The 25,746-nt window shown below is 46.8% G+C and overlaps 2 protein-coding genes across 4 annotated transcripts in view; both read right to left on the bottom strand.

Moving 5' to 3' along the window:
* GLIS1 (GLIS family zinc finger 1) overlaps positions 1–25,746 on the bottom strand; it is a 1,570,389-nt gene that overhangs the window by 497,763 nt on the left and 1,046,880 nt on the right. The gene's annotated exons all lie outside the window — the stretch shown is intronic.
* Positions 14,869–25,746, bottom strand: part of LOC144807804 (uncharacterized) — a 242,504-nt gene continuing 231,626 nt past the window's right edge. The window contains exon 4 of the mRNA XM_078673457.1: positions 14,869–15,202. Within this exon, the coding sequence (XP_078529583.1) occupies positions 15,100–15,202 (103 nt within the window). The 3' untranslated portion in view covers positions 14,869–15,099. The remainder of the gene's footprint in view (positions 15,203–25,746) is intronic.

Raw genomic sequence — 25,746 nt, 5'->3', positions numbered from 1 at the left:
TCACAAATATCTTCCATTTCTCTCATTCTATACCACTATTTACGTGCGTTTCTACGCTCCCCCAATAAACATACACTCATAAACATGCCACTCAGTACACCAGCACACGCTCACACATGCAAACATATCCTTCTATAGCAATGAAAGAGTCAATAAACTCTAAATACCCCACAAACAGGAACACAAAATCCAAGTACAATCATCAATAAATAATCAGAACAGAAAGACAAATACATATATTTTACTCCACCACAAAATGATCACATTTTAATAGCAACCTAACCACAGTCCTTAATTTGTGCTGATTTTTATAGGTGGTTGGCACTAGCATTCATTTTTGGGGGTCCAAAGCTTATTACTATCGTCAGACTTTAACCTACAGCAAGAAAGAGAAAGGGAGAAAGATAGAAAAACAATGACAAAATGAGAGAGCACAGATAAAAAGGCAACCTACAATAGTAAAATAAAAAGACAGGAAACAATGGGTGGTGGAAGGAAAAGATATGGGGTGGAATCAAGACAAGACAAGAGTAGTACCCGGCAACCTTGGAATTCCACAGCACCAAGGATGCTGGGGACAAGGCTCGAACCCGTTCGACCAGACGAGTTACCTCAGAGCACATTCACCTAGAAAAACAGTCTGCAGTGGTGTGCCCAGACTTCTTCTCTGCACAGCCTTGTTACCTTGCCTCCGACATGGGTTGTACACCATTGATTACTTGTGCCGTAAACGCGGTGAGTGTCGACAATTCTTCTGCATGGGTTAACTGTGGGATCAGCTCATCGCCAATAAAATGTAGTGCCGACCGCAGAGTCAATGTAGTTTCAACTTCTTACTTTATTTCAGTACCGTCTAGATCCCACAGAGTACGAGGCAAAGATGTTGCTTGACACCAACGGAATGAGCCCAACAGTTCAAATCAACTGTCAGATCAACCCGTGTCATGGCGCAAGCCAGAGAGCAGCGCAAGCCATTACATAACAATGGATCCTCGCGCAGGAGGCATGAGGACAGCTTACTACACACTGTCAATCAATCAATTGACTTGTAAAGCATGACTTCTCAACGATAAGGGTCTCAAGGCGCTGGGGGCTGCTGATCCTTTGAAATCACTTTGGTTCAGTCGAAGTACAAGGTCTTGGTCCTTCCTGAATTGAGGCAGTGATGGTGATTGCCTGAGGTAGAGAGGCAGGGTGCGCCAGGTCTTTTCTGCGAGGTAGGAGAAAGATCTTCCTCCAGCCGTGGTCTTCCTCCATACGTGGGATGGTGGCCAAGGCCAGTTGGGCGGAGTGGAGGTCTCTGGTGGGTGCATGGAATGCGAGGCAGTGGTTGAGGTACCAGCCACGGCTCGTGCAGGGCGTTACACCAGGCGGTGAGGTCAGGCAGAGGAGGGGCAGGGTGGGGGGTTGTAAAATGCGGGATATAGACGATGTCAGGTAAGTACCGAAAAAAAAAAAAAGAACTAAATTAGTTTTTGGGGAGTTTTTTTCAGTACTTACCTGACACCGTCTATATCCCGCATTTTACAACCCCCCACCCTGCCCCTCCTCTGCCAGATGTCACCGCCCGGTGTAACGCCCTGTACGAGCTGTGGCTTTGAGGTACGCAGGTCCCGCATCATGTAGGGATTTGTAGGTGTGTGTGAGGAGCTTGAAGTTGATTCTTTTGCTGACTGGGAGCCAGTGGAGGTTTTTCAGGTGGACGGTGATGTGGCTGCAGTGGGGGGGGGGGGGGGGGGGGGGGGGGGGCTGGGGGTATTAAGGATGAGTCTGGCAGAGGCGTTCTGAATGTTCTGCAGTTTCTTTTTTTTTTTTATTTAAAAGGCTTTTATTGGCATCAGCACGAATAAACAGAAGCATACAAAAATATATATATATAGGTGGAGTGTACATTAGCGGTTCTTTATATCTACAGTCCATTTGTGGATGCGCGCTCTTTTCGTTTGTTTTCCCTCAGTTATGAGGAGGGAGAGAAAAGGAAGAGAAAGAGGGGGAGAGAGAGAGGAAAGGGGGGGGGGGGTCGTTGTCCTTTACTGGGGTTTCTTCAGGTGGTCGTCGAGTGGGCCCCACATGTGTAGTTTGGCGTTGTGTTCTTTCGAGAAGTTGCCTGTGATGTTGTCTGCCCCTCTCAGGAAGGTGACCCAATTAATCCATGTTTTAAAGTTTGCTTTGGCTGTGTTCTTCCAGTTAGTCAGGATTATTTTAAGGGCTGCTGTGAGGAGTAGGTCTAGTAGTTCTCTCTCTTCTCTACTTTTTAGGTTCGCGGTCAGGTGTTCTGTCGCCAGGCTTACGAAGCTGATTGTTAGGTCGGCTTTGAGCATATCATTTATGAAGGTGTTGATCTGTGTCCAGAACCTCTTGACTTTCACACAGGTGAAGATGAGGTGTTCGAGGGTGCCTTCTTCTTTCTGGCAGTTCCAGCAGTTGCCCGATTCTGCGATGCCGACCTTGTGGAGCTTGGATGGTGTCCAGTAGGCCCTGTGGAGTAGCCAATACTTTGTTTGCGCTAGTTGTGGGGTGACTTTGTTTGTTGTCGCTGAGCTCCACATTTTTGCCCGTTCTATTTCATTCAGTTGCCTGCCCAGGAGCGTCTCCCATGCGTTGGTGGCTTTCTTGTTCTGCGCCAGCGTGGAGGGGCTCAGGAGCTTGTAGATCTTTGCAGTTTGGTGACCTGCTGAGTTGAGGACTTGCAGGTACTTGATGATGCTTGGCTCCCCTCTGTGTAAGTTCGCTTTCGTTATGGCTGTCTTGATCTTGAGGAAGTTGTAGAGCTCTTGGTTTGGGAGGTCGTGTAGCTGCTGTAGGTTCTGGAACGTCAGCGGTCCTTGCTTGGTTTCCGTCTGGTTGGGAAGGCTGATACCTTTCTTGATCCATATGTCGTTGTGCATTGTCGCTCCATGATAGGTTACTTTTGTGTTGAACCAGATAGACTCCCATGCTGTGCCTTTCAGCTTCTGCGCCATGCGTCTGTCTACTTTCATCAGTGCTTCCCTCGTGTGTTTCAGTATGGCGTTAGTCTTTTGTGGGTGTCTGTTTGCTGTTAGAAGGGCTATTGGCTTGAGCCCTCCCAGGATGTCTTGTTCAACCTCTAGCCATACTGGTTTGTATGTCTGTGTATCGTCTATCCAGGCAATACCCTGTCTCGCCAGGCATGCCGTTTGGTATGTTTTGAAGTTTGCCAGATTGAGGCCTCCAAGGTCCCTTGTCAGTCTTAGTTTTTGTAGGCTTATCCTGGGTTTTTTGTTTTTCCATAGGAAGATGTTTATGAGTTGGTCTAATTTTTTGTGGAAGGCTTCTGTCATTGGGAGTGGTAGCATTGTTAGCGTGTAGTTTATCGCTGGGGTTATCATCATTTTGATGGTTTCTATTCTTCCCCACCAGCTTATGTATTTTGGCGACCATAGTTCCAGCCTTTCTTTTATTTTTTTCAGTGTGAGGTCCTCGTTGTGTTGGAGCGTTGATGTGAGGTCTCTTCCAAAGTGCAGTCCTAGGTATTTTAGTGGTTTCGTCTGCCATGCCAGTCCGGAGTCGCCTAGGACCTCTCTTGTGGTGTGGACGTTCATTGGCTTGCACTCCGATTTCTCCTTGTTGAGTTTGTAGCCTGAGGCTCCCGCGTACTCTCCTATTGTGACCATGAGCGCTTTTATTGACGGAGAGGGGTTTGCTGTTGTGATTAGGATGTCATCTGCGTACGCCGCTAGTTTGACTGTCTTCTCTTTGATCTTGACGCCTGTTATACCTGTGTTGTCTCTTATTCTGGCTAGAAGGGGTTCTAAAGCCAGCAAGAAGAGGCCGGGGGAGAGGGGCATCCTTGCCTGGTGCCTCTTCCCAGCGTGAACGTTTCGGATGCGCTCCCGTTTACCACTATTTTTGCTTTTGGTTTGTTGTAGAGGGCCATAACCATTGCCGTGTATTTTTCTCCCAGTCCGAATCTCCCCATACAGTTCCTCAGGAAGGGCCACGAGACTCTGTCAAAGGCTTTTTCCGCGTCCAGCGCTATCATGACTGCTTGTTCATTGCTCCTTGCTGTGTGGTTGATCAGATGGCACAGTAGCCTTGTGTTGTCCTGCGATAGCCTGTTTTTGATGTATCCCACTTGTGAGGTGTGGATGATGTCTGGCAGAACTCTGTTTAGTCTATTGGCCAGGACCTTTGCGTAGACTTTGCAGTCGACATTTATTAGAGAGATTGGTCTGTAGTTCTGGGGATATTGTGGGTCTTTCCCCTCCTTGGGGATTATGGTGATATTGGCCTCGCTCATGGACTCCGTCATCTTCCCGTTCTGGATGCATGTCGAGTACGTTTGTGCCATTAGCGTTTTAATGTGTTTGCCGAAGGTTTTGTAGAACGCTGTGGAGTATCCATCTGGTCCCGGCGCTTTGTTCTGTTTTAGCTGGCTTATGGCTGTTTCAATCTCTTTTTCCGTTATGTCGGCTTCGAGCGACTCCCTCTCCTCCTCCTTGAGTTTTGGCAGATTGGTGTCATTGAGCAGAGTTAGTCCTGCATCTTTGCTCAGGTTCTTATCCTCGGCATATAGCTCTTGGTAGAATTGTCTGAAGACTTCTAGTATTCCTTTGTTCGTTGTTTGGGACTTGTTCGTTTGATCTGTTATTGCTGCTATCGTATGCTGCCTCTGTTTTGCCTTTAGGTAGGATGCCAGCTGTTTCCCTGCTTTGTTTGCTGCGCATAAGTTGACTGATTTGAACTTTGTTAACCAGGACCCTGCCCTCTCGCTTAAAATCTTGTTCAGTTCATATTTCTTTTTTGTGAGCAGGGTGAGCGTGTTCTTGTCTGTTATGTTTGCGCAGTGACCTCTCTCCAGTGCTGTTATCTCCTCCTCTATCTCAGAGATTTTCTTGTTTCTGCTTCTGTTCATTCTGGATTTGATGTTTATTAGTTTCCCCCTTAGTGTTGCTTTGAGGGCGTCCCATATGATGTCCTTCCCTACTTCGCCATTGTCATTGTGCTTGAGGTACTCTTTAACTGTGGCTTCAATTTCTTTAACGTTCTCTCTGTTCTGGAGGATGTCGTCGTTGAGCCTCCATCTTCTCGTTGGGCTTTCGTTGTGTTTGCCACTTAGCGTGAGTGTTATGTGAGCGTGGTCCGAGATAGTTATTGGAGCTATCTCCGTTTCTTCTATAAGGTGCGTGTGGGTGTTGGACATCAGTATGTAGTCAATCCTGCTGTAGGAGTTGTGTGGGTGTGAGTAGAAAGTGTACTCACGCGCCGTTGGGTGTTGTAGCCTCCATGGGTCTGCTAGATGCTGTTTGATGCACAGGTCTTTCAGGGTGTTGTTGTTGTTGTTGGAGTTGTGGCTTGGTCTATTTGGGTGCCTGTCCGTTGCCTGGTCCATTGTCCTGTTCATGTCCCCGGCTATGATCAGGAGGTCCTCTTGGGGCAGGCCGGATAGTTTGCTGTCAACTTCCTGCCAGAATTGTTTATTTTCAGAGTTGGGGCCGTATATGTTGACCACGTGTATTCTGTCGCTCCCTCTCTGGACGCTCGTTATTAGCATGCGGCCGTCCTCGTCTACGTCCGTTGTTTGTGTTATTAGGTTGGCCCTCTTGCTCAGGATCGTTATTACTCCTCTTTTCTTCCCTTTTGCCGGTGAGCAGAGTACTTCCCCTATCCATCTAGCCTTGAGTTGCTTTGCCTCTTCTTCTGAGAGTTTGGTCTCTTGCAGCGTGTAGACGTCTCCCTTTAGTTTGGCCAGGTGTTCTAATATTTTCCTTCGTTTGACCGGGTGGTTCAGTCCTTTAACGTTCATGGATACTATCTTCAGGTCAGTAGACAGGCCAGCTTTTGTTGGGTCTGTCATGGTGGTCTGGTGTTGTCGCTGATGCCTGTTATATTCGCACGGTCTGGCGCTGGCCTATATGTCCGTTCTCCCCGGTGCATTATGCAGCCCCCCCCAGGGGTTTGGATGGGAATAGAGAGAGGGAAAAAATAAAGGATGTATGCAGAAAAAAGAAAGAGTAAAGGGATTTTGTTCATTACACAGATGGTGGCTGTATCATGTACTGTCCTGTCCACCTGCCCCACTTCCCCCCCCTGCCCGCCCCCCTCCCCCCTCCCCCCGTCAGTAGTAACTCGGGTGTGCGACAGCAAGGGTCCTCACACTCCCCCCCCCCCCCAAGTCTTTGCTTAGTCTCTGCTGTTGGGTTGGCCCCCAGCCCTAAGGGTCTCTTCGTTCGGTCAGGCGATAGCTAAAAAGGATACGGCTGTTGTTGTTCTCCCCCTTCTTTCCGTGGCTGCGGTGGCACTGCTGAGGTAGCTGCGGTTGCTCTTGTGTGTGATTGTCTGAGGTAGATTTGTTCGTTTAAGTTCAAAGTTTAAGTTCAAGGTTGCGCGTGCATGTTACACAACGATTCCCTTTCCTATTCCTCCCCTTCATTTGTTTCATCCGAGGATGCTCTTCGCTTCGCCCCCGGGCTTGGTAGCTCCATTTCTTCTGGTGCCGGGCCTTGTAGGTATCTGTGTAGGTCGTTGAGGTCATCGAAGATTCTGCTTCCGTGCCTGTCTGTGACTCTTATTTTGGACGGGCCCGCAAAAGTGAAGGCGATGTTCTTTTTTCGCAGGTGTTCCCTCTGGGCTAGGAAGCCTTTCCTCACCTCAACTGTTAGTTTGGAGAAGTCTTGGGTGATTGTTACTTTGCTTCCGTTTACCAGCATCGGGCGTCCCTTCCTGGCTACGGAGAAGATCGCGTCGGTGTGATTGTCTCTTAGCGGTTTACATATTATAGGCCTGGGGGCGTTGCTATTCGCTTGCTTTCTGGCCGGTATGCGATACGCTTTGGTGATTTTGAGCGGTTTGTCGAAACTGAGTCCGGTGAGCTTGGGTATTAGAGCCTCCAGCATTAGGGCGCATGCCCCCGGTGTGTCTTCCTCCTCCTCGGGCACTCCCAAGAGTCTTATGTTGCCTTTGCGGCTCCTGTCCTCCTGCTCCGCCATGGCCTTTTGTAGCGCCGTGGTTCTCTTTATCACCAGCCCCAGGTCTTTGTGTGTTATGTTGGCATTGTCCTCCAGCAGGCCTATCTTTTTCTCTGCCTCGTCTATTCTGCCATTGGCTTTGCTTTGCTCTGCTCTAATCGCTATTAGTTCCATCTGGATGCTATCCACTGTCTTTTTCGTGGCTTTTGCCAGCTCGTTTCCTTCTGTTATTTTCTTCAGGAGAGTGTCTAGTGTGATGGTCCCGTCACCCTGGCCGCTGCGCTCCTTGCTCGGCGAGGCGGGGGTTTCATTCTTGCTCTTTTTCAGGTCGTTTGTGCCTTGTTTCCCGTCTCTCCCTGCCATGGCGTCGGTGCCTCCTCTGGCCTGGTGAGTCTTGGGTTTCCCTTCTATTAGCTGTTGTCTTGTGGCGGCCTTGTTTTCCCCCTTTCCTTCCTTGTTTCTCAGGGTACTTATTGCTGTTAGGGGGTTGTCTCTGAACCTGGGTGGCCACTTGACCACTCTAGTTTTTGTCCTGTACTCCGCCAGCCTCTTGCGGTTCCACCCCTTGTCTTGCCTTTTTGCACTCTCTCAGGCTTTCGCTCTCGTGGCTCTGCACCCTCTACTGCTTCTTCTGTTGCGGGTTGGTTGGGGGTGTGGGGCCCGGCTGTGGCTTGGTGTTCCCACGACTCCCTGGTCTTCCCCCTTCACACCTTGCTTGCTTTGCGTCTGCTGCCTGCACACTGCCACTCCCCCCCGCCTCTGCCGTTTGGGGGTTGATCACTCTCTGGGGTGGTTCTGCGCTGGGTCGGCGGCCCCCCTGCTGCTTCTTCCCCGGGTGTTCGTGTGGCGCTTCTGGGTGTGCTTCCCGCTTCGCCTTCTCCAAAATGGCCGCTTGCTCGCTTCAGCACCTCTCCTAAGATGGCCGCCCCCTCCTGTGCCGCTCCCTCGTGGTTACAGTGAGCGTTCCCCCTTCGGACTATATTGTTTATTTTATTTCCCCCTCTGCCGTGCGTCGGCACTTGCCTTCCACTGGCGGGTTCCGCTTCAGCCCCGAGCGCTTCTCCCAGGCGACTTGGTGGCGGGCTCTGCGCCTCCCGGCTACCGCTTCTCCTTGGGCCTCTTCCGCCCCTCCTCCCCTGTTCGCACTCGTCTCTGCAGCTCGCGCTTCTGCTTTGCGTTCTTCCCTCGCACCTTGGAGTGCTCCGCTTGAGGAACGAGCCTTCCTCGCGGTGTGGTCGCCCCTCGCTTCTACCCACACCAAGATGGCCGCCTCGTTTCCCTCGTCTGTGGGCAGCGGGGCGAGGGGGTGGGGTTGTTCTGCTCGCCGCTTTACATACGGTGTCGGCGGGTTGCTTCTCCTCCCTTCTATGGGCCCGGGGGGGTCCGCGCCTGGGGTCGGGTGCTCTTACTTGGTGGCTCGGTGGTCCGTTTACTTCCTCTCCGAGACGTCCGCCATCTTGCGCCTACTCTTTCTCCTCTCGGCTGGCTTCTTTTCCGCTTTTTTCCTGCTTCCTGGTGGCAGCACCTCGACTTGGTTCAGCTCTCGTGGTGCCCCTCACGTTCATGCACCCTCTTTCTCCGTTGTTGTGGCGCTCCTCCGCGTTTTGCCTCTCTTGCTCGCCGTTCTTTGACTTGGGGGTCGGGAGCTCCGGACTTAGGTCTGCTTCCTCCTTGCCATCCAAGCCACGCCCCCTGTTCTGCAGTTTCTTGAGGAGTTATGCCGGTGTAGAATGTGTTGCCATAGTCGAGTCTGCTGATGATGAGTGAATCGGTGACCATCTTTTTACACTCAGTGGGGATCCACTTAAAGATCGTTCAGAGCAGGCGTAGATTTTGGAAGCAGGATGATGATACAGTGATGATCTGGCGATTCATGGTGAGCGAGGGGTCCAGGATGATGTCAAGGTTTCATTCGTGGTCTGTGGGGGATCCAAGATCTTTGGGCCACCAGGTGTCATCTCAGGCAGAGAGGGTGCAGCCCCGGATGAGGACTTTGGTCTTCTCTGAGTTAAGCTTGATGCAGCTGGTCTTCATTAAGGTGGCAACGATAACCTTGATGAAGACCAGCTGCATCAAGCTGGCGACGGCCTTCATCCCATCATGGAAGTTGTGCTTGGCAGCTGTGGGTTTATTGGTGAGGGAGAGGATCAGCTGGGTGTCCTCACTGTAAGAGAAGTTGTTGAGTCCGTGGTTCCTGACAATGGCTGCGAGCGGGCCATGTAGTTGTTGAAGAGTGGGGTGCTAAGGGAGGAGCCCTGAGGCACTCTGCAACGGATCTCTGTGAATTCAAAGTGGAAAATGTTCTAGTCTGACTCTGTGTTCAGCCGGTGAGGAAGGAGTGGATCCATTCCAGGGCTTTGTCGTGTAGTTTTGTTAATAGGATGCAGTAGGAGATGGTGTTGGTGTCGAAGGCAGCCGAGAGGTCCAGGAGGATCAGGGTTGCAGTTCCGCCTCACTTGAGGAGGGTGCGGACATCGTCTGTGGCGGCAAGGAGTGCGGTCTCGGTGCTCTGGCTGCTTCAGAAGCTGGATTGGGAGAGGCCCAGAATGTGGTGCACTTCGATGAACTTGGAAAGTTGGGCATCAATGGCCTTCTCGATGACCTTGGCTGAGAAGGGGAGGAGAGAGATGGTGCTGAAGTTCTTGAGGTCCCTTCGGTCGGCAGAGGGTTTCTTCATCAAGGGTTTGGTCTCTGTGTGTTTCCAGTCAACCGGGATGGTGGCTGAGTTGATGGAGCAGTTGATGGTGTGGCAGAGTTCTGGGGCGATGGAGGTACTGGCTTCTGTTGAGGATGTGGTGCGGGCAGGGATCCGAGGGTGCTCTGGAGTGGATGCTATTCATGATCTTTAGGGTGTCATCAGCGGTGGCTGTGGGTCTCCTAAGGAAACTTTGTGCGCCTGAACCTATTATTTTGCCAATGAAGCACTGCCTGACTACCATTCTACAATGAAATCCTCTCCTAGTTTTCCACTTCATCAATGTCAATCCTTATTACACTACTTGACTTCAAACCGTCACTGCTCACACTCAGCATTAAGTGCAAAAACCCTTCTGACCACCATGAGCTCACCATACTAGTTCAAATATAACTTCTCTTCCTCATTCAGGTCAAACTTCTGCTTTCATTTATGGGTCTCTTCGACCACTGAACAGTCATGAGCAGCAGCCTCCCTTCACGCTGTACTAATAGCTTTAGTCAACTGTTCCATATTAGAAACCCTAACTTCCTCTAAACATGCCAAATTACCCCACAAGCTGAATGGGATCAGATCAATAAGAACTACATCTCACAATTCTATGTCGTCATTGAGAGTGGGCAGGTGCATGATTTACAGTCTCTCATCCAATGGATCTTTTTAAGTTGACTGAGAAGCAAAGGAAGTTAGCAATGATAACACAATTTGACTTTTGTGAAGCCCATGTAATAGGACCAGGAATAAGTAATTGAAGTTAAGCAGTTTTATTTGCAATTATCTCTCCTAAACATGAATATGTTCTAAAGTCATGTAATTGAGGTTCTAAGTCTAGAATAAGGATGGGTCTCAAGAAAATTTGGAAATGCAAGAAGGTGTCAGCATTGTAAAGGCTCCAGTAGAAGTCTTCCAGAATTGGAATAAGAGTTTAGCAAGAAGCTTCACACTTGCAAGAAAATGGGAAGCATAGAGGTCTGTCTAAGCAAATCTACTCTAACTTCTAATGGTGTATACACTCATTGAAACAAACAGAAACTTCAGCAACATCCGCATCTCTTCCCACACCACCAGGAGCCAATCAATTCTCTTCTTTTGGTGTGCATTTGCAACACATATCCCCATTCCACAGAACTTGGAAAATTAGTACAACCTCGAACATTCTCTGCGCCTGATACGCGATAAATAGTAGACTTCATCTGTTGATTGGGTCTTCACGTTTTTTAGCAAGATGTCTCTTCTCAGGCCTTACTATCAACAAACTAGTCAAAACAACAGTATTCCTTTCTCTAGCTAATGAGAATGCACCTGCAAAGGGGAAGAACATGCTAACCAAGCAAAATACATTTAAAAATCAAGCTCTTTAGTCAAGCTAACTTTAATTAAGCGTTTAAGCATGCACTTGAAATATATGGTTATACTTGCACACATGTAACTCAAGAACAAATGCAAACGTGAGTAAAAGCGTACATGATTACATTTTCAAATATGACTTTCAGAATATATGTAAATGTGACAAAGTGTAAATGCAAACGTGAATACAGAATGCATGTCTTCATGAAAAACGTAACATTAGCGCACATGTTTATAAAACTCTAGTTGGTACAGTAAATACATTTCATGAAGGCATTTAAATGTTCACACATGTTAATAAAGGTATGGCACACAGTAAATATAGTGTCACATGTAGGTACTTATGGACATTTCTGCGACATGTAAGAGTGGAGTCTTCATTGCGCTATTCCAACATCAAACCTTTAACATACTTTCCTGCATCCCCTCTTGTTGCTTGCAGAAATCCTTGCTCATCTGCTGTCATTGCTCATACTCTCCCAAGTCCCCCACTTAGTTTCCAGCATAGATCAGAACACCTTTTCTCTTGTGCAAGCAATGTAGCTAGCATGTTTATATGCCCACTTGGGACTGTGGGTGATATTTTACTGCTGTCTGATGATGTCTGTGACTCCTCTTTAAGAAATTATTTATCTCATTCAATGTGAATTGTGTCAGCAAGGTCATACTTTCCACACATCCAATATTCACCATTTTAGGAGAATACTTGTTGACTTAGGTTTTTTAGTTCTGCAACTGCTCTGTCACAGAGGGCTCCTGACATGATGAGCATTGGCCTCAAACAACAGCTAGACACTGATTCTTAGGGCTCGCACAGGGCTATCAGAGGACATATCTGTTTCAGGGAGCCAACATTTCTGCAGAGATAGTCAGTCTGTTCATTGAAACTCAGTCGCTAATATGGCTGGTCCTCTTCCATAATGGAATAAATCAGATACAAAATTGAGGGCACAGTATATAGCCCTAGTTGCTGGGAAATAGCTGACTCAAGCAATGTCATCACATGTGCTCTCTCTGTAGCACATGGCTGCTTTTCTTGTTACAATTACATTGGCGCTTAATTTGTGCACGTGATTGCAGCTGGTGGAAGAAAGAGGCATGAAGACAACTCAAGGCTAGCACTTTGGTAGTCAGCATCCTCAGCATATACCAGGGTCAGTGGCGGGTTCCTAAGTAAAACTTTGGGCCTCTGAACTTATTTTGTTTTTTGTTACGATTTTAGCACTGCTTTTGGCATACAGTTTCATATGGACCGGTACCACCTAGGCCCCCTCCCGTAATTGCCGGAGATCAAACAGGTCTTGGGACCCTCACACTCCCCTCTCCCCCAGCATCAAACAATTCAGACACCACCACTTGTTTGGATTAGGGGTCGTAGTCCCCAGCCGCATTTATTACAAAATAAGAACATTCAGATGATGATTATTTACATTATATACAATACGCTGAAAGTCCAGTACATTGATAGGTACAAGGTGTTCCATTGCCTAACCGTAGCATGTCTCTAATACATATCCATACCTATCTTATTCTAATTGCTGAATATGATTTACTTACTGCGTAATCCTTTTAGAGCCTACGGTAAGGTCAATGACTGGCAGCCCCAGGTCCCAAACTAACTTCCCAGACTCCTACCGGAGCGATGTTGCGAAAGGGGTCCAGCTTACCAGAGAGCAAAGTTAGCCGGCCACCCACCGGCCCGGCCCACGCAACTGGCGCTGTGTCCAGCGAAAGGCAGCGGAGCGAAGAGAAAGCCTCTTTGCTCCGCTCCCCTTTTAAAGTAGTAAATGGGGCAGGAACCATTTTATACCGGTCTGCCCCTGTGTTGCGACGCCACCACCTGACCCGGAAGCACTAGGAGGTGCTTCCGGGCCAGGGCGCAACGCACTCCGATTGGGTGAACCCTTAGGAGGTCGGGTGCCGCGTCACTATTGTGGGTGGCAGCCCCTCCCCCCCTACTACCGGGGGCCGGCGCGACCTTCATAATGGCAACAGGCTCGATGCCGAGCCTGCCTGTTCAAGTCAACTCTTTCAATTTGGATTGGGGACCTCAATCTAATTTAGCCAAGACTAAACTAATGCTGGGTTAGCCTGAGCTTTCGTCATACAGATCTCGACATGCTTCAAATCTCCATTGATGATTTGAAATATCATAGCTGTTCTGTGGGTTTAAATTACATGGAACATTAATCTATTACAGGTTGCGCCCTCTGATATATTATTTTCTGTTTTATAGTCATAGTGTATATTTTCTTTGGTAGAAGTTGAGCGCATCGTCTTTTGACCAATTTCAGGAGAAAGTGCATTGTAAAATGAAATGATATGACTGTTTATTTTCTCCAAGCCCTCCAATATCACCTAATACTGGTAAGAGCAGGCTGAACATTGGCTCTCTGCAAGCTCTAGGCCAAGAAAGTTATCCACCGAAAACCGTCATCGACCTGGCCTGGTCACACCCAACCCCAACAACATTATTTAGAATGTCAATGCTACCTAAATGTCCCAAACGTCCAGAGAGATGTCTCACCCAGAATGGCATGGATTATAAACCCTTGTTCATACTGATTTATGTCCAGCTGCTATTTGCCATTGCATGCAATTAATTTTATTTACTAGATACTAAAAAAATATAGCTATGTGAATGCAAGATCCAGTAATTTACACTTGGTCCAAAACAATTTATCTTGAAAGTGCAAATGCAGAGAGCACTTTTGAATGTTTGCTAAAATGAGATTACCGAGCCCCTTGCAGCAAGTGCTTTGACATACATATTGGACTGAAGAGCTCCTTAAATCAAAGTCCAAAGCAAACTGCAGTATGTCAAAGGTAAGCCACACATACAAGCCATGCAACTGTCGCTCAGGGGACAAGTGTGGTTGAAATGGAGGGGCAACTCAATTTTTGATTTCCACGTGAGGTGATATATTTCTAGATACAAGTTGAAAATGCTTGTGCACGTGTTTTTCATTCTAAAAATGACCCTGCCCGGTACCTCACGTTGAATTGGCAAACTGCTCATGCCAGCATTTACCACGAACATGTCTAAATCTGGGGCCTCAAAGGGTCAGAGGAAACCCAGCTCATCTCGTGCTGAAAATACAAGTCATAGCCTACACCAGTGCCTACTACGAGAAATAATACTACAGGACATACTAAGCAAACCGGGTTTAAAGGTCCCATTTATTTACGTTTTAGGAGATTATTATTAATAGGCAGCGCAGAGTTATAAAGGGTATAAGCTTTTTAGAGTTTCCAAATTCTTCTTAACTTCGTGAAATTTGTGTACACCCAGTTGATAATATTGTGCAAACTTAAGCCTTTCTGGAGCTTGTATATGTTAAGAGGAAGTAAAAACAAGCATTGGCAAAGCCAATGGGCCTTTTCAATGGGCGACCTACTGGCTATTGCAATCGTGTGAGGGATTACCGGGGGAGGGGCAGGTGGGTGTGGTTAAGGAGACAGGTAAAATAAAACGCTATGAAGTGGCCAGTGCTGGCTGTTTCATAGACTTTTTTTTTTTACTTCTGGGAGTGGGTAAAGAAACATGGATGGGAGGGAGGGAGAGGAGGGTGTCAGGGGGAAGAAGAAACAGGGTCAGAGGGAAAAGAACCACAATGGGGCAGCCACGGCTTGTACAGGGCGTTACACCGGGCGGTGACATCAGGCAGAGGAGGGGCAGGGTGGGGGGGTTGTAAAATGCGGGATGTAGACGATGTCAGGTAAGTACCGATAAAAACAAAAAAAACTAATTTCGTTACCCGCGCTGCATCGCCAAATGTGATGCAGCGCGTGCAACGAAATTCGTTTTTTTTTCCGGTACTTACCTGACATCGTCTATATCCCACATTTTACAACCCCCCACCCTGCCCCTTCTCTGTCTGATGTCACCGCCGGGTGTAACGCCCTGCACGAGCCGCCGTGGCTGGGATGGGGCCAGGTTGGGGAAGGGTAATAAAAATACCACTGTGATGCGGCCAGCGTTGACTGCGTCATCTTTTAAAAAAAAGAATAGTATCTGAATCACATCGAAAGCGACGAATAGCCATCCGAGGGACATTAATTACATTTGTTTAATCTATGCTTGGTCCATGCACCACAGAAAGAAAAGGAAGAGTTGCATGGCAAACACTACCCAATTAGAAGGCAGTAAAGAAGAGTAACAACGCTGGAAATGAATGCTAAGTAATGGGTTGGTTCCACATGCGCTAACACATGCCTATGCAGACGAGACCTAAAGATGAAAGAGAAGACAAAAAGAGAGTAAGGGTAATTAATGTATCTACTTTAACGGGCACATGAAGGTTACCATTATATTGCTCTGTACTTTATAAAGTGCATGCGCAGAACATATTATGCCATAATAACTTTAAGGCTGGCAGTACAATATGCTTATTTTGTATTTATTTATACATATTTCACAATAGACACAAAGTGTAAACATTATATATTCATCCTTGTTTCCATTATAGATCATCCATTAAAGGCCACCTATCAGCACCCTGTATGGAACATTGAATTTCACTAGGCCAATTAGAACACTTAGAATGCTGGTTCTAGCTTCCTTTTGCGTGCATTCTAAGCTCAGCGAAAGTGTATAGCAGGCACCTTTGTCTGTCTGTCTACCGGTGTTAGGAGTGATTAGGGAAATGAGTGCTAATAGCAATATTACCTACATGCTGTCTACCATTAAATAATGTTAATTCAACTTATCAGCATTATGCACCTGCGCCTCAGACCTATGGATGTAGGGAAGCCAATTAACAGCAGTTAATACCCTTGGGAAAGGGTGGTTAGCTAAATTAGCATCCTGAGCAGTTGGCATCGTCTTTATTATGGAAGTTCAAAGACAATATATTAAATACTGTTTGATTTAGCTATTTTTAGAACACTATAATCATGACTCAATATACCTTCCTCATGTTCTTCCCTTATGCAGCTTTGACGTATATTGAACTCTTTACTGCACATGTCAGCATAGTGCCAAGAGCTGCAGTACATTCAATCTGCGTGAAAACCCCATGGTGACGGCCATACTGGATCCCTTTGTAGAGTCATGATATCTTTTGTTGGCCACTAATTTAAGAAGGTACCAAGAGGAGTTCATCATCTGTGATGTCTCGGTTGAAAACATTTCTGTTCATTGAAAATCATTATTGGGCAGGATAGCTTGTAGAACCATGTAAGTCTCACTCCCTGGATAACAAGGATATCACCTTTCATGAAATGAATGAAGATACTAGATTTTGATTGGTGCATGTCTTCTCCATTTGAGTAACAACGTCTGTATAATAGAGACCATAGGCCTAAGCATGCTGTCAATACCAGGGTTGTAGAACTCAATAAGATGATTCCAGCATGAAGTTCATAACACAAAAGCAGATGACTCCAGAATAGAGTTCATTGCACAAAACCAAACAACTCCAGCATAGAGTTCATAGAGCAAACCCAGATGACTCCAGTATAGAGTTCTTAGCAAAAAAACAGAAGATACTAGTTCAGAGTACATGTCTACAGTGATAGCTGGTATACCGGTCTATGTACAAAATCCGGAGTCACCCTGATGAGAAGACATTAAGAAATCTGACAACAGGCAGCAAGAGTTCTTGCTGCAGTAACACAAAGATCAATTGTCTAACTATGAGCATCTTTCAACACAAGGAACTTTATACACAGACGATCAAGATGGCTTCTGCAAGTCTTGAGCGAGTCCCACATCATCTTTGGAATTCTGGTTCACTTGAGTTCTGTTGTATGCTTCACATAGCGTAGGGGTTGCAACTTTGAAGCCTTTGCCAAAGTGGCACCTATGCTGCTCAGCACACACCTACGGTCTCCTTCGAAGTAAAGAACTTGTGCACCCAAGTTATGGGAAATATGTCTGTGCTTTCCAGACAACCCGAGGTAAGCGCAAACCATGAATCCCTACACATCCAAACAGCAAGCAGTAAAGTAATGAATAAACAAATGTAAATGTTGTTATGACAGCAAAGCAATTACATCACGAACACATGTACTTTATCAAAATATGTACTTGATGTGCAGCCTTGTGCATGATGTGTAATGACCTGAAGGACATCCCATCCAAGCAATGGCAAGCAAACATCAAAGCCAAAGCGCACTCCCTGTCTATGCTTTTTAACACTACATTTAGTTGTACTGATGCCATGAGAATCCTAAACAAGCATGGCTGAAACTTAAGAGTTGTACAGCTTCTATAATACAGATTTTGGATTTTTTCTCTCTGTTTTTAAATTTAAGATTATACACTGTTATCACATTCACCTCTGCTTTTGAATTCCATTAATATTCCAGATGTGAAAAGGTGTGAGAATTTGGATTTCATAAAATATTAGAGGCTACATGTACAACCTACTTTTGCATGCGCAAACGGTTTTGCGACCCATGTGCGCATGCAAAAATCCTGTGGGCCATGTACTAACACTATTTTGCGACTTGCAAATAATTTGCGACTCACAAAATAGTGTTTTGTGACTCGCTATTAGGAAGGGGCCTTCCCTTCCTAATAGTGACCCTAAAAGCCAAGTAAGAATGTTTTGCAACCGCAATTGCGGTCCCAAAACATTTGCAGTTTACCACCCTCTTTAAGACGGTGGTAAAGCATTCGCAAAAGGTAAGGGGTCCCCAAGGGTAGCCTTCCCCTTTGTAAATGCAGGGGAAAATATTTTTTAGGGGCAGGCAGTGGTCCCAGGGACCACTACCTGCCCTTTAAAAAATTAAATGAAAAGCTTAATTTCTTTTTTTTAAATGCATCCCGTTCTCCTTTAAAGCAAACGGGCTGCATTTTAAAAAAAACTACTTTATTTAAATGCAGTCCCAGACATGGAGGTCTGCTGAGCCCAGCAGGCTGCCATTCCTGTGAGGGCCAGCCATTCCCAATGGGGTCGCAAATTGCGAGTGGCTCATGAATATTGATGAGGCATGCAATTTGGGATCCCATTGGGAATCGCTAACAGTGTCTCAGACACTGTTGTACATGTCGTTTAGCAACTCGCAAATTTGCGAGTCGCTAAATGACATGGTCATACATCTGGCACTTAGCTCAATTAATCAATCAGTAGATTTGAAGAGCGCTTCTTGTTACCCGTGAAGGTATCCAGGAGCTGACAAGGTCCAGTTGATTAGCTGAATAACCAGGTCTTTAGGGACTTTCAGAAATCTGGAAAAGATGGGGTGGTCCGCAGAACAAAGGCTAGCTTGTTCCATGTCCTCGCTGCAAGGTAGGAGAAGGAGCGACATACGCATCTGCTACGTCGTATGCAGAGGGTGTGTGTTACAGGAAGGGACATGGAGCAGATGTGTCTTTGTGGGCTGATGGAAGATCAGGCGTTGGTTTAAGTAGACTGGTCTGCAGTTGTGTAGGGCCTTGTATTCATGGGTCAGGATCTTGTACTTAGCCAACACAACAAGATGATGGACGGACACGGACAAACACTCACCCCCAGTCACAGATAAGGGTTTATTCCTACATTATTGTGCTCATCATGCCACCCCAGTTTGCACCCAGCCAAATGCACATCAGTCTAGACCCTGTTTCGAAAGGAATAGTCCAGCCCAAACTGCCAAGTCAGGTCCTTCCTGAACTGGAAACAAGCATCCTAGGACCAGTTTCAGGGTTTTCCCTTCATCAGCCAAGCTAGCTTGAATCCAGTGGCACAGTGAGCAAAGGGCCCGTGTCTGGGCATATCCTGGCCACTTAGAGATAACATAGCAACACAACAAGATGATGGACGGAGTGCCGAAATGTTTCAAACACTCACCCACAGTCCGGATCTGGATTTAATCCATCGTTCTTTTGCTCACCATGCCACCCATTTTGGACCCAGCCATCTGCACATCAGTCTTGATTGACCCTGATCCCCACAGGAACAGTCCAGCATGAACTGCCAAGCCAGGCCCTCACTGGACTGGAAACAAGCATCCAAGAACCGGTTTCGAGGAATAACTGCTCCCCAGTCAGGCTAGCGTGAATCCATTGGCACAGTGAGCAAGGGACCCACGTCTGGACATACCCTGGTCACTTAGGGTGAACATAGCAACACTTCAAGATGATGGACTGAGTGCTGAAACTCTCACCCCCTTAGAGCCACCAGGATCCTTCCCATGGGGAACTTTTGCTTCAGGAAATCAGTACCTCTCTCTTGTCTGTGTTGAGCTTCAGGCAGGTGTTCATCATTCAGTTGGCAATGTTTGTGATGCAGTTGTGGAAGTTGGTCTTGGTGCTGCTGGTGTCTTCGGAGAGAGAGAGGATGACTTGTGTGTCGTTGGCATAGGATATGATGTTGAGTACATGGATTTTGGTGATGCTGCCCAAAGGTGTTATATAAGTGTTGAAGAGGGGGGTGCTGAGCAAAGATCTTTGGAGTACTCCCACAGCTGCTAGTACAATTTTTTTTTTTTTTTTTTAAATACAACTATCGTCACAAATATTTAAGGGATAATTCAAATGTTTCCCCACATGACGTTTGAAAAAGTTCACCAGACAACTTCCTGGCACCAGATATCCAACCCAGGAAGGGGGGACATATGATGTAAAAGAATCATTTAATATCCTGCTTTAAATGTGTGCTGAGTGGACATTCTGGTTGCCAAGTGACAGTGATCTGTTTATTACCGGCTCTTAGTCCTGTGTGTCAGAAGGTAAACGGCTGTACTTGGCACTGGCATTTCCATGGTGCTTTAGGTCATGCGTTAGAAGGTAGGAGTTCTGGCAGCAGATAACAGCAGTGCATCATTACAGAGTAGTGGTGATGGTTTACCCAGAGCACGAGTGGCCCTGAGAATGTTTTCCTTCTACCACACTGAGTCAGCAAAGCTTTTTGTATCCTTTTAAACTTCACAAGTTTCATACTTTTTTCAAATTGCACAGTTTAAAAAAACAATTACGCAATGTTGTGAGACACATGCATTTGTGAAGTTATATTAAGTTATTGGTGTTTTTATACTGTGCTAATCAACCGTAAAGGTATTCAGGGGCTCAGTACCGGTGTGTGAGGCCAGCCTTAGAGGGCTTATTTAAAAAAGTCAGGTCTTCAGCTTCTAGCAAAAGTCAAGAAGAGAGGAAGAGGCTCTGATGTGTTGGGGGGTCACTCCAGAATTTAGGAGCCAGGCACCATAAGCGCAGCCCCTTGCTCTGCATTTGTGTAAGCGTTGGGTTTGTGCTAGTTAGAGACTGGCAGAGCGTGGGGTTTGTGCTAGTGAGAGACCGGCAGAGCAGATGTGTCTGGAAGATTGGTGAAAATGAATGCGGCTATTCAGGTAAACAGGGCCTCTGTTGTAGAGTGTTTTGTAGTTGTGGGTGAGGAGTTTGAAGTATGTGTGCATGTGTATCAGGAGCCAGTAGTCAGTGTCCTGTGATGTGGACTTGGGGTGGAAGGTTGAAGACTAGTCTGGCTGCTACATTTTGGACGGTCTGCAGTCTTCTTGTGAGCTAGTTGGTTATCCCTACAGACAGGGTGTTTCATAGTCTAGTCTGCTGGTAATGAGGGCTTGGGTGATCGTTTTCCTGGTGTTGTTCAGTTGCTACTTGAAGATTTTGCTGAGCATCTTCAGGGTGTTGAAGCAGGATGAGAACACTGCGTTTACGTGGGAGTCATGTCCAGTTTTTTTGTCTATGATGATGCCGAGTTTTTTTTGCTTGTGAACGCGGCTAGGGTTACCTTCGGTCTTGCCCGAATAAAGTTTTGAAGAAGTTTGAGGAAGTTGGTTTTCGACAAGGTGGCCACTTCAACCATGCTTGTAGCAAAATTGTTCATGGTGCTGGATGTTTTGTCCAATCAAGAGGGACAGTACCAATTGGGTGTCGTCAGCATATGTGAGGACATTTATGTTCTGAACCTGTATGTTGTTGGCTTGAAGTTGAAGAGCGTAGGGCTGAAACAGGAGCCCTGCGCAGAGGGGAGCTTCAGGGAGGTATTAGGGGTGCTACGCCCCCCCCCCAAATTAATATATATTCTGATAAATAGTTGGGTGCAAAGGCTTTCAGTTGGGTAAGGTAAGGTGTCTGTCAGATTTCACCAGTAATTTTTACATACACACAGACTTAAACACACACACACTCCCTCTCTCTGTTTTGAAAGTCCTAAAAAATGTTAGTTCTTTGACAAAATATTGTTTTCTCTCACTTAGTTATCTTACCAATCCACACTCCTCTCATCTCCCTTTCCACTGTCCCTTATCCACATCGCTGCTTGCTAGTTTCCCCTCCTGTGCTGGACAGCAACGAAAACAGGTGTGGTCATGACGAACTCAGCTCGTCATGAGCACCTGAGAGGTATATGCCATGACGAGCTGAGCTCGTCATGAGCATGGAAGGGGTTAAGCCACTCTCATGCACCCTGCTTGTCAATTAATGTATTTTATTATTATATGCCAGTGTGAATGTCGGGAAATATAACTCTCACCCCCCTTAATCTTACTGACCAAGCTACACCCCTGGCCCTGTGGGGCTCAGCAGATTAGTTCTCATGCTTCAGAAGAGAAGGGAGGCATTTTGATGGTTTGGGTTCTTCCGGTGAGGAAGAAGCTGATCCAAATTAGGGCATGTCCCTGGATGCCTGCTTCCTGGAGTCATTGAATGAGAATGGGTTGAGAGATGACATTATAGGATCATCCAGATGTCATCTGTTGCTGCTATGAGAGCAGTTTTCATGCTGTGGTTGGGTCTAAATCCTGATTGTGTGGCATTGAGAGTCTGGTGTTTGGCGAGGTGGTCCGAAAGGCACTTGTTGATGCCTTTTCCAAGACCTAGGCTGGGTAGGGACGGAGGGGTATTGGTTGGCAGTTGGCGAACTTGGTCGGGACGGCTGAGGGTTTCTTTAGGAGAGCGTTGATAGGTGCATGTTACCATGGTTCCAGAAAGGTGGCTGTAGAGAGAGTGGTGTTGAGGATTGGGTTGAGTACCTAGCTGATAAGGATACCACCTTTGTCAAAGGTGTGATGGGGCAATGATCCCCGGGGCCCCAGAGTGTATGGTCTTCATAATTGTTGTAGTTTCCTCTGTGCTAATGGTGTCCCATGCCGTGATTGGGTGGTCTTTGTTTGCCACTGGGAGACATCTGAAGAGGGTCAGGGAGGTCTGGTTGTGGGTCAGTGTTGCTGTATATGATTGTGATCTTGCTGGAAAAGAAGTTTAAGAGTTTGTTACACAGATATGTGTAAGTGTAGTGAAGTCTCTGACGATTGTTAAGATTACTTTGCTGCTCTTCAAGCTGGCGTTTATTGGTTTGACTAAGGCCGTCCTCTTAATTTCTCGGATCAGCTGGTGATACCTTCTTGGGGAAGCTTTTAAAGCATCTTTTTCCACCTCTCCTTTGCAGATTCTATATTTTGGTTCCAGTTGTTTACAGTGTAGCTTGGTCTTTATGATGTCTTCTGCATACCATCTGGCTGGTGTTCTAGTTTTGCTGTGTGGCGGTGTTTCTTGGGGCCAGGGTGCGCAGTTCGTGATCCACTTGTTGAAGTTTTCGATGTCCCATGCCAGGAGACCTTTGGCGTTCAGTTTGTTCTCGTGGAGTCCACCTTTGTTAGGTTCTTCAAGTGTCAGCATGCTAGGCCCACTGTGGGTGTTCATCTGTGTAGATCGATGTTGATTGTGAAACTGACTATGACGTGGTCTGTCCAGGTGACTGATATTGGTGTGCATATCATGATATTGTTGAAGGTTGTGAACACAGGATCTAGGATGTGTCTGGCAGCGTGGGTGGGCTCCGTGATGCATTGGATTAGTCCCAGGTTTTCTGAGGCTGTCAAGAAGGATGGCTGACTTGGTGTTGGTTCGGTGTTCTAGATTGAAATTAAGGTCTACTAGTAGGATGAATGCACTAGAGTTGAGGACTGGTGGGCAGAGGGGGAAGAGGGGGGGGTGGGGGAGGGTGCGATGAAGTCCGTAATGTTCCTAGCAAAATTGGCATGGAGGCCTGGGAGGTGGCAGACTAGGGTTCCACCCAAGGTAAAGTTTGCAGTGGTTTTTAAATTAAAGTTGAGGTGTTCCATGCAGTTTGTTCTAACTTCATTGTGAGGAGGTGCAGTTTAATGTGTTTTTGTAGACAATGGTGATTCCTCCTGTTGACCTGTTTTTCAAGTGGTCTTGCCTTGTGATTTTGTATCCAGCAGGGATGGTGGCAGCGATGTCTGGCGTAGAAGCTGTTGTCAGCCATGTTTCTGCGAGGAAGATGAGGTCCTGGGTGCTGTTGTCTAGCAGGTTACAGATCTCAGTGGCATGCTTACTGAGTGAGCAGGTGTTAAGGAGCATGCATGATATTGATGTGTGAGGGGTGACAATGTGTTTGTTGGTAGGTGTTTGAGAGTGTGTGAGGTTGGGTGTTGTGGGTATGTTCTTTCTAGGAGTTGTGGGATCAGTTGTGCAGATGAAGCAGAAGAGGGAGCAAGTCCAAGCTCCTTCCATGTTGTATGGTGTGGTGCACCAGCAGATGGTGGTGTGACATTCAGGGTTCAAGGCAAGGAGGAGAGCAGCAGGGTAGGGGTGAGTCGGAGGAGGGCCAGGGTTTCTGGCGCTGGGCATGGTCCAGGTGCAGACCACTGCAAATGGACAGTAGCCGAAAGAGCGACAGAAATTGCAAGAAGAGCAAGAGAAAAGGCACCAAAAGTAGCTGAATTGGTGAGAGAAAAGGCAAGAAGAGTAAGATAAAAGGCAGCAATAGCGAAAGAAGTATCAGAAAAGTCACAGAAAAAGTGAGAGAAAATTCACAAAATGAGAGGGACACAAAAGTTGCTGAAAGAGTGAAAGAAAAAGACAAAAAGAAAATTTACAAAAGGTCACTGAAAGAGTAAGACAAAATGCACAGAGTGAGAGAAGTGGCACATAAGTTACAGCGAAAGATAGAGGGAATAAGGTAAGAGAGAGTGAAAGGAAGAGAGGCGAAGCGGGAGCCTTGATGCGCTGGAGCTGGGTCCGTAACAGCCTTGAGCAGTCAGAAGACTGGTAGTTTAGGGGAGGTAGTAGACTTTGCACCTGACTAGTGGTTGTTCTGTGCTGCAGCTGCCATTAAGTAAGTTCTAGGAGTAGTGCAGGGGTGGTGGGTTAGAGCTGAGGAGGAGCTCCACTGCAGGGAAGGCACAAGGAACAGGTAAGAAATAGGAGGAGGATGGCGGGACACAGAGAGGGTGGGCAAGGGGCACTGGAAGGGGGCTCGTAAGGAAGATGAAGAGGCACAGCACAAAGGTCACAGAAAGGGAGAGAGATGGCAAAGGTCAGAAAAGGAGCACGAGAAATGGCAGAGAGAGAGGGAAAAGGCAAAGAGATCAAGAGAAAAGGCACAAATAAGTAGGAGAAAGCGTGAGAGAAAAGGCAAGATGAGCGAGAGGAAAGGCACAAAGAGCAAGAGAAGTGGCACAAAAGTCACAGGAGGAGCAAGAGAAAAGACACAAAAAGTTGCAGAACAAGTGAGAAAAAAGGCAGAAAAAGTGAGAGGAACGGCAGAACAAGTCAGAGAAAAGGCAAACGAGCGAGAAAAAAGTCACAAGGAGTGAGAGAGGTGCCACAAAATTAACGGAAAGAGTGAGAGAAAAAGCCCAGAGCCAGAGAAAAGGCACAAATGTGAGAGAAGTGGAAAAAAGGTCCGAGAGAGCGAGCGAGTGAGAGAACAAGGTGAGAGATAGAGTGAGAGGGAAAGAAGTGAAGCAGGTGCCTCGAGACACTAGAGCCGGGTATGCAAAGGCCTTGACCAGTCGGAGGACTGGTTCCAGGTAAGCCCAGGGGCTGGCCTAGGCACCTGCCTATACACACCTTTGCACAGATCCATGCTCCTGAGAGCTCCTGAGAAACAGCACCGGATTGAAGTCACATTTTATACTGTTGGTCACCAAGTGGGAGAAACCTTTTCAGCTTCCTGTATTGGATGTCTCCTACGCAACTGAGCATGTCACAAGTCTATGAGGAAAGAATGATGAATATTGGGACACTGAGCTGGAGCTAAAACCCGCAAAAATAAGGAGCTGTTCTATATTACCGCGTAAACCATTTGTGTGACCTCCTCTGAAGCATTGTGTCTTATGCTGGTGGCCACAAATCCATCCGCATAAAGACTGAATCACCAAGGTTCAGAGACGTGCTTCCAAAATGGCACTCTGTATAAAAGTACAAGTCCTATAGGGAGACAGTCAAAATTAAGAGATATGCGATTATAAAAGCAATACTAAAATCCTTACAGGTAATACATACAGCCTAAGTGCAAGCCTTACTCAGAGGATGACTACTTCTAGATCTGATTTCATGAAAGATGGGGAGGACCTTCTCAGTGGGCATGAACAGTACTACGCAATATCTGACCACAGGAAGGATCGTGCATGCATTGGGGGTGAACAGCCTTTACGACGCGGCTGTTACACCGCCGTGCCGTTACAACGCGGTCTTTTCAACGCAAGTCGTTACCACGACTTGCGCTGGAGGGCTCTGCAGGACAAGGAATTTTTTAATTTACTATCCAACACCTTCCCTACTGTACGTAGGCTGGTGTTGGAATAGTAAATTAAAAAATTCCTAAGTCCACACCCCCTCCAATGCAAGTCGTGGTAACGACTTGCGTTGAAAAAAACGCGTTGTAACGGCACGCGTTGTAAAAGTACGCGTCGTAATGCCATACATCCATTGGTGGGGGTGGTAATTGTAAAAAAAAAAAAAGTTTCAAAAAGACCGGACACAGACACAGGAGGCAACAGCAGTGCGAAAGGAAGTGCAAATCCGGAGACCAGGGGGTATTTGCGTGGGAATGAAAATATGCCCTACTGGATGAGAGT

Source organism: Lissotriton helveticus, chromosome 1_2 (genome assembly GCF_964261635.1).
Source record: "Lissotriton helveticus chromosome 1_2, aLisHel1.1, whole genome shotgun sequence".
Classification (NCBI taxonomy): Eukaryota; Metazoa; Chordata; class Amphibia; order Caudata; family Salamandridae; genus Lissotriton; species Lissotriton helveticus.
The sequence above is the reverse complement of the archived record's forward strand: the minus strand, read 5'-3'. Positions and strand labels throughout refer to the sequence as shown.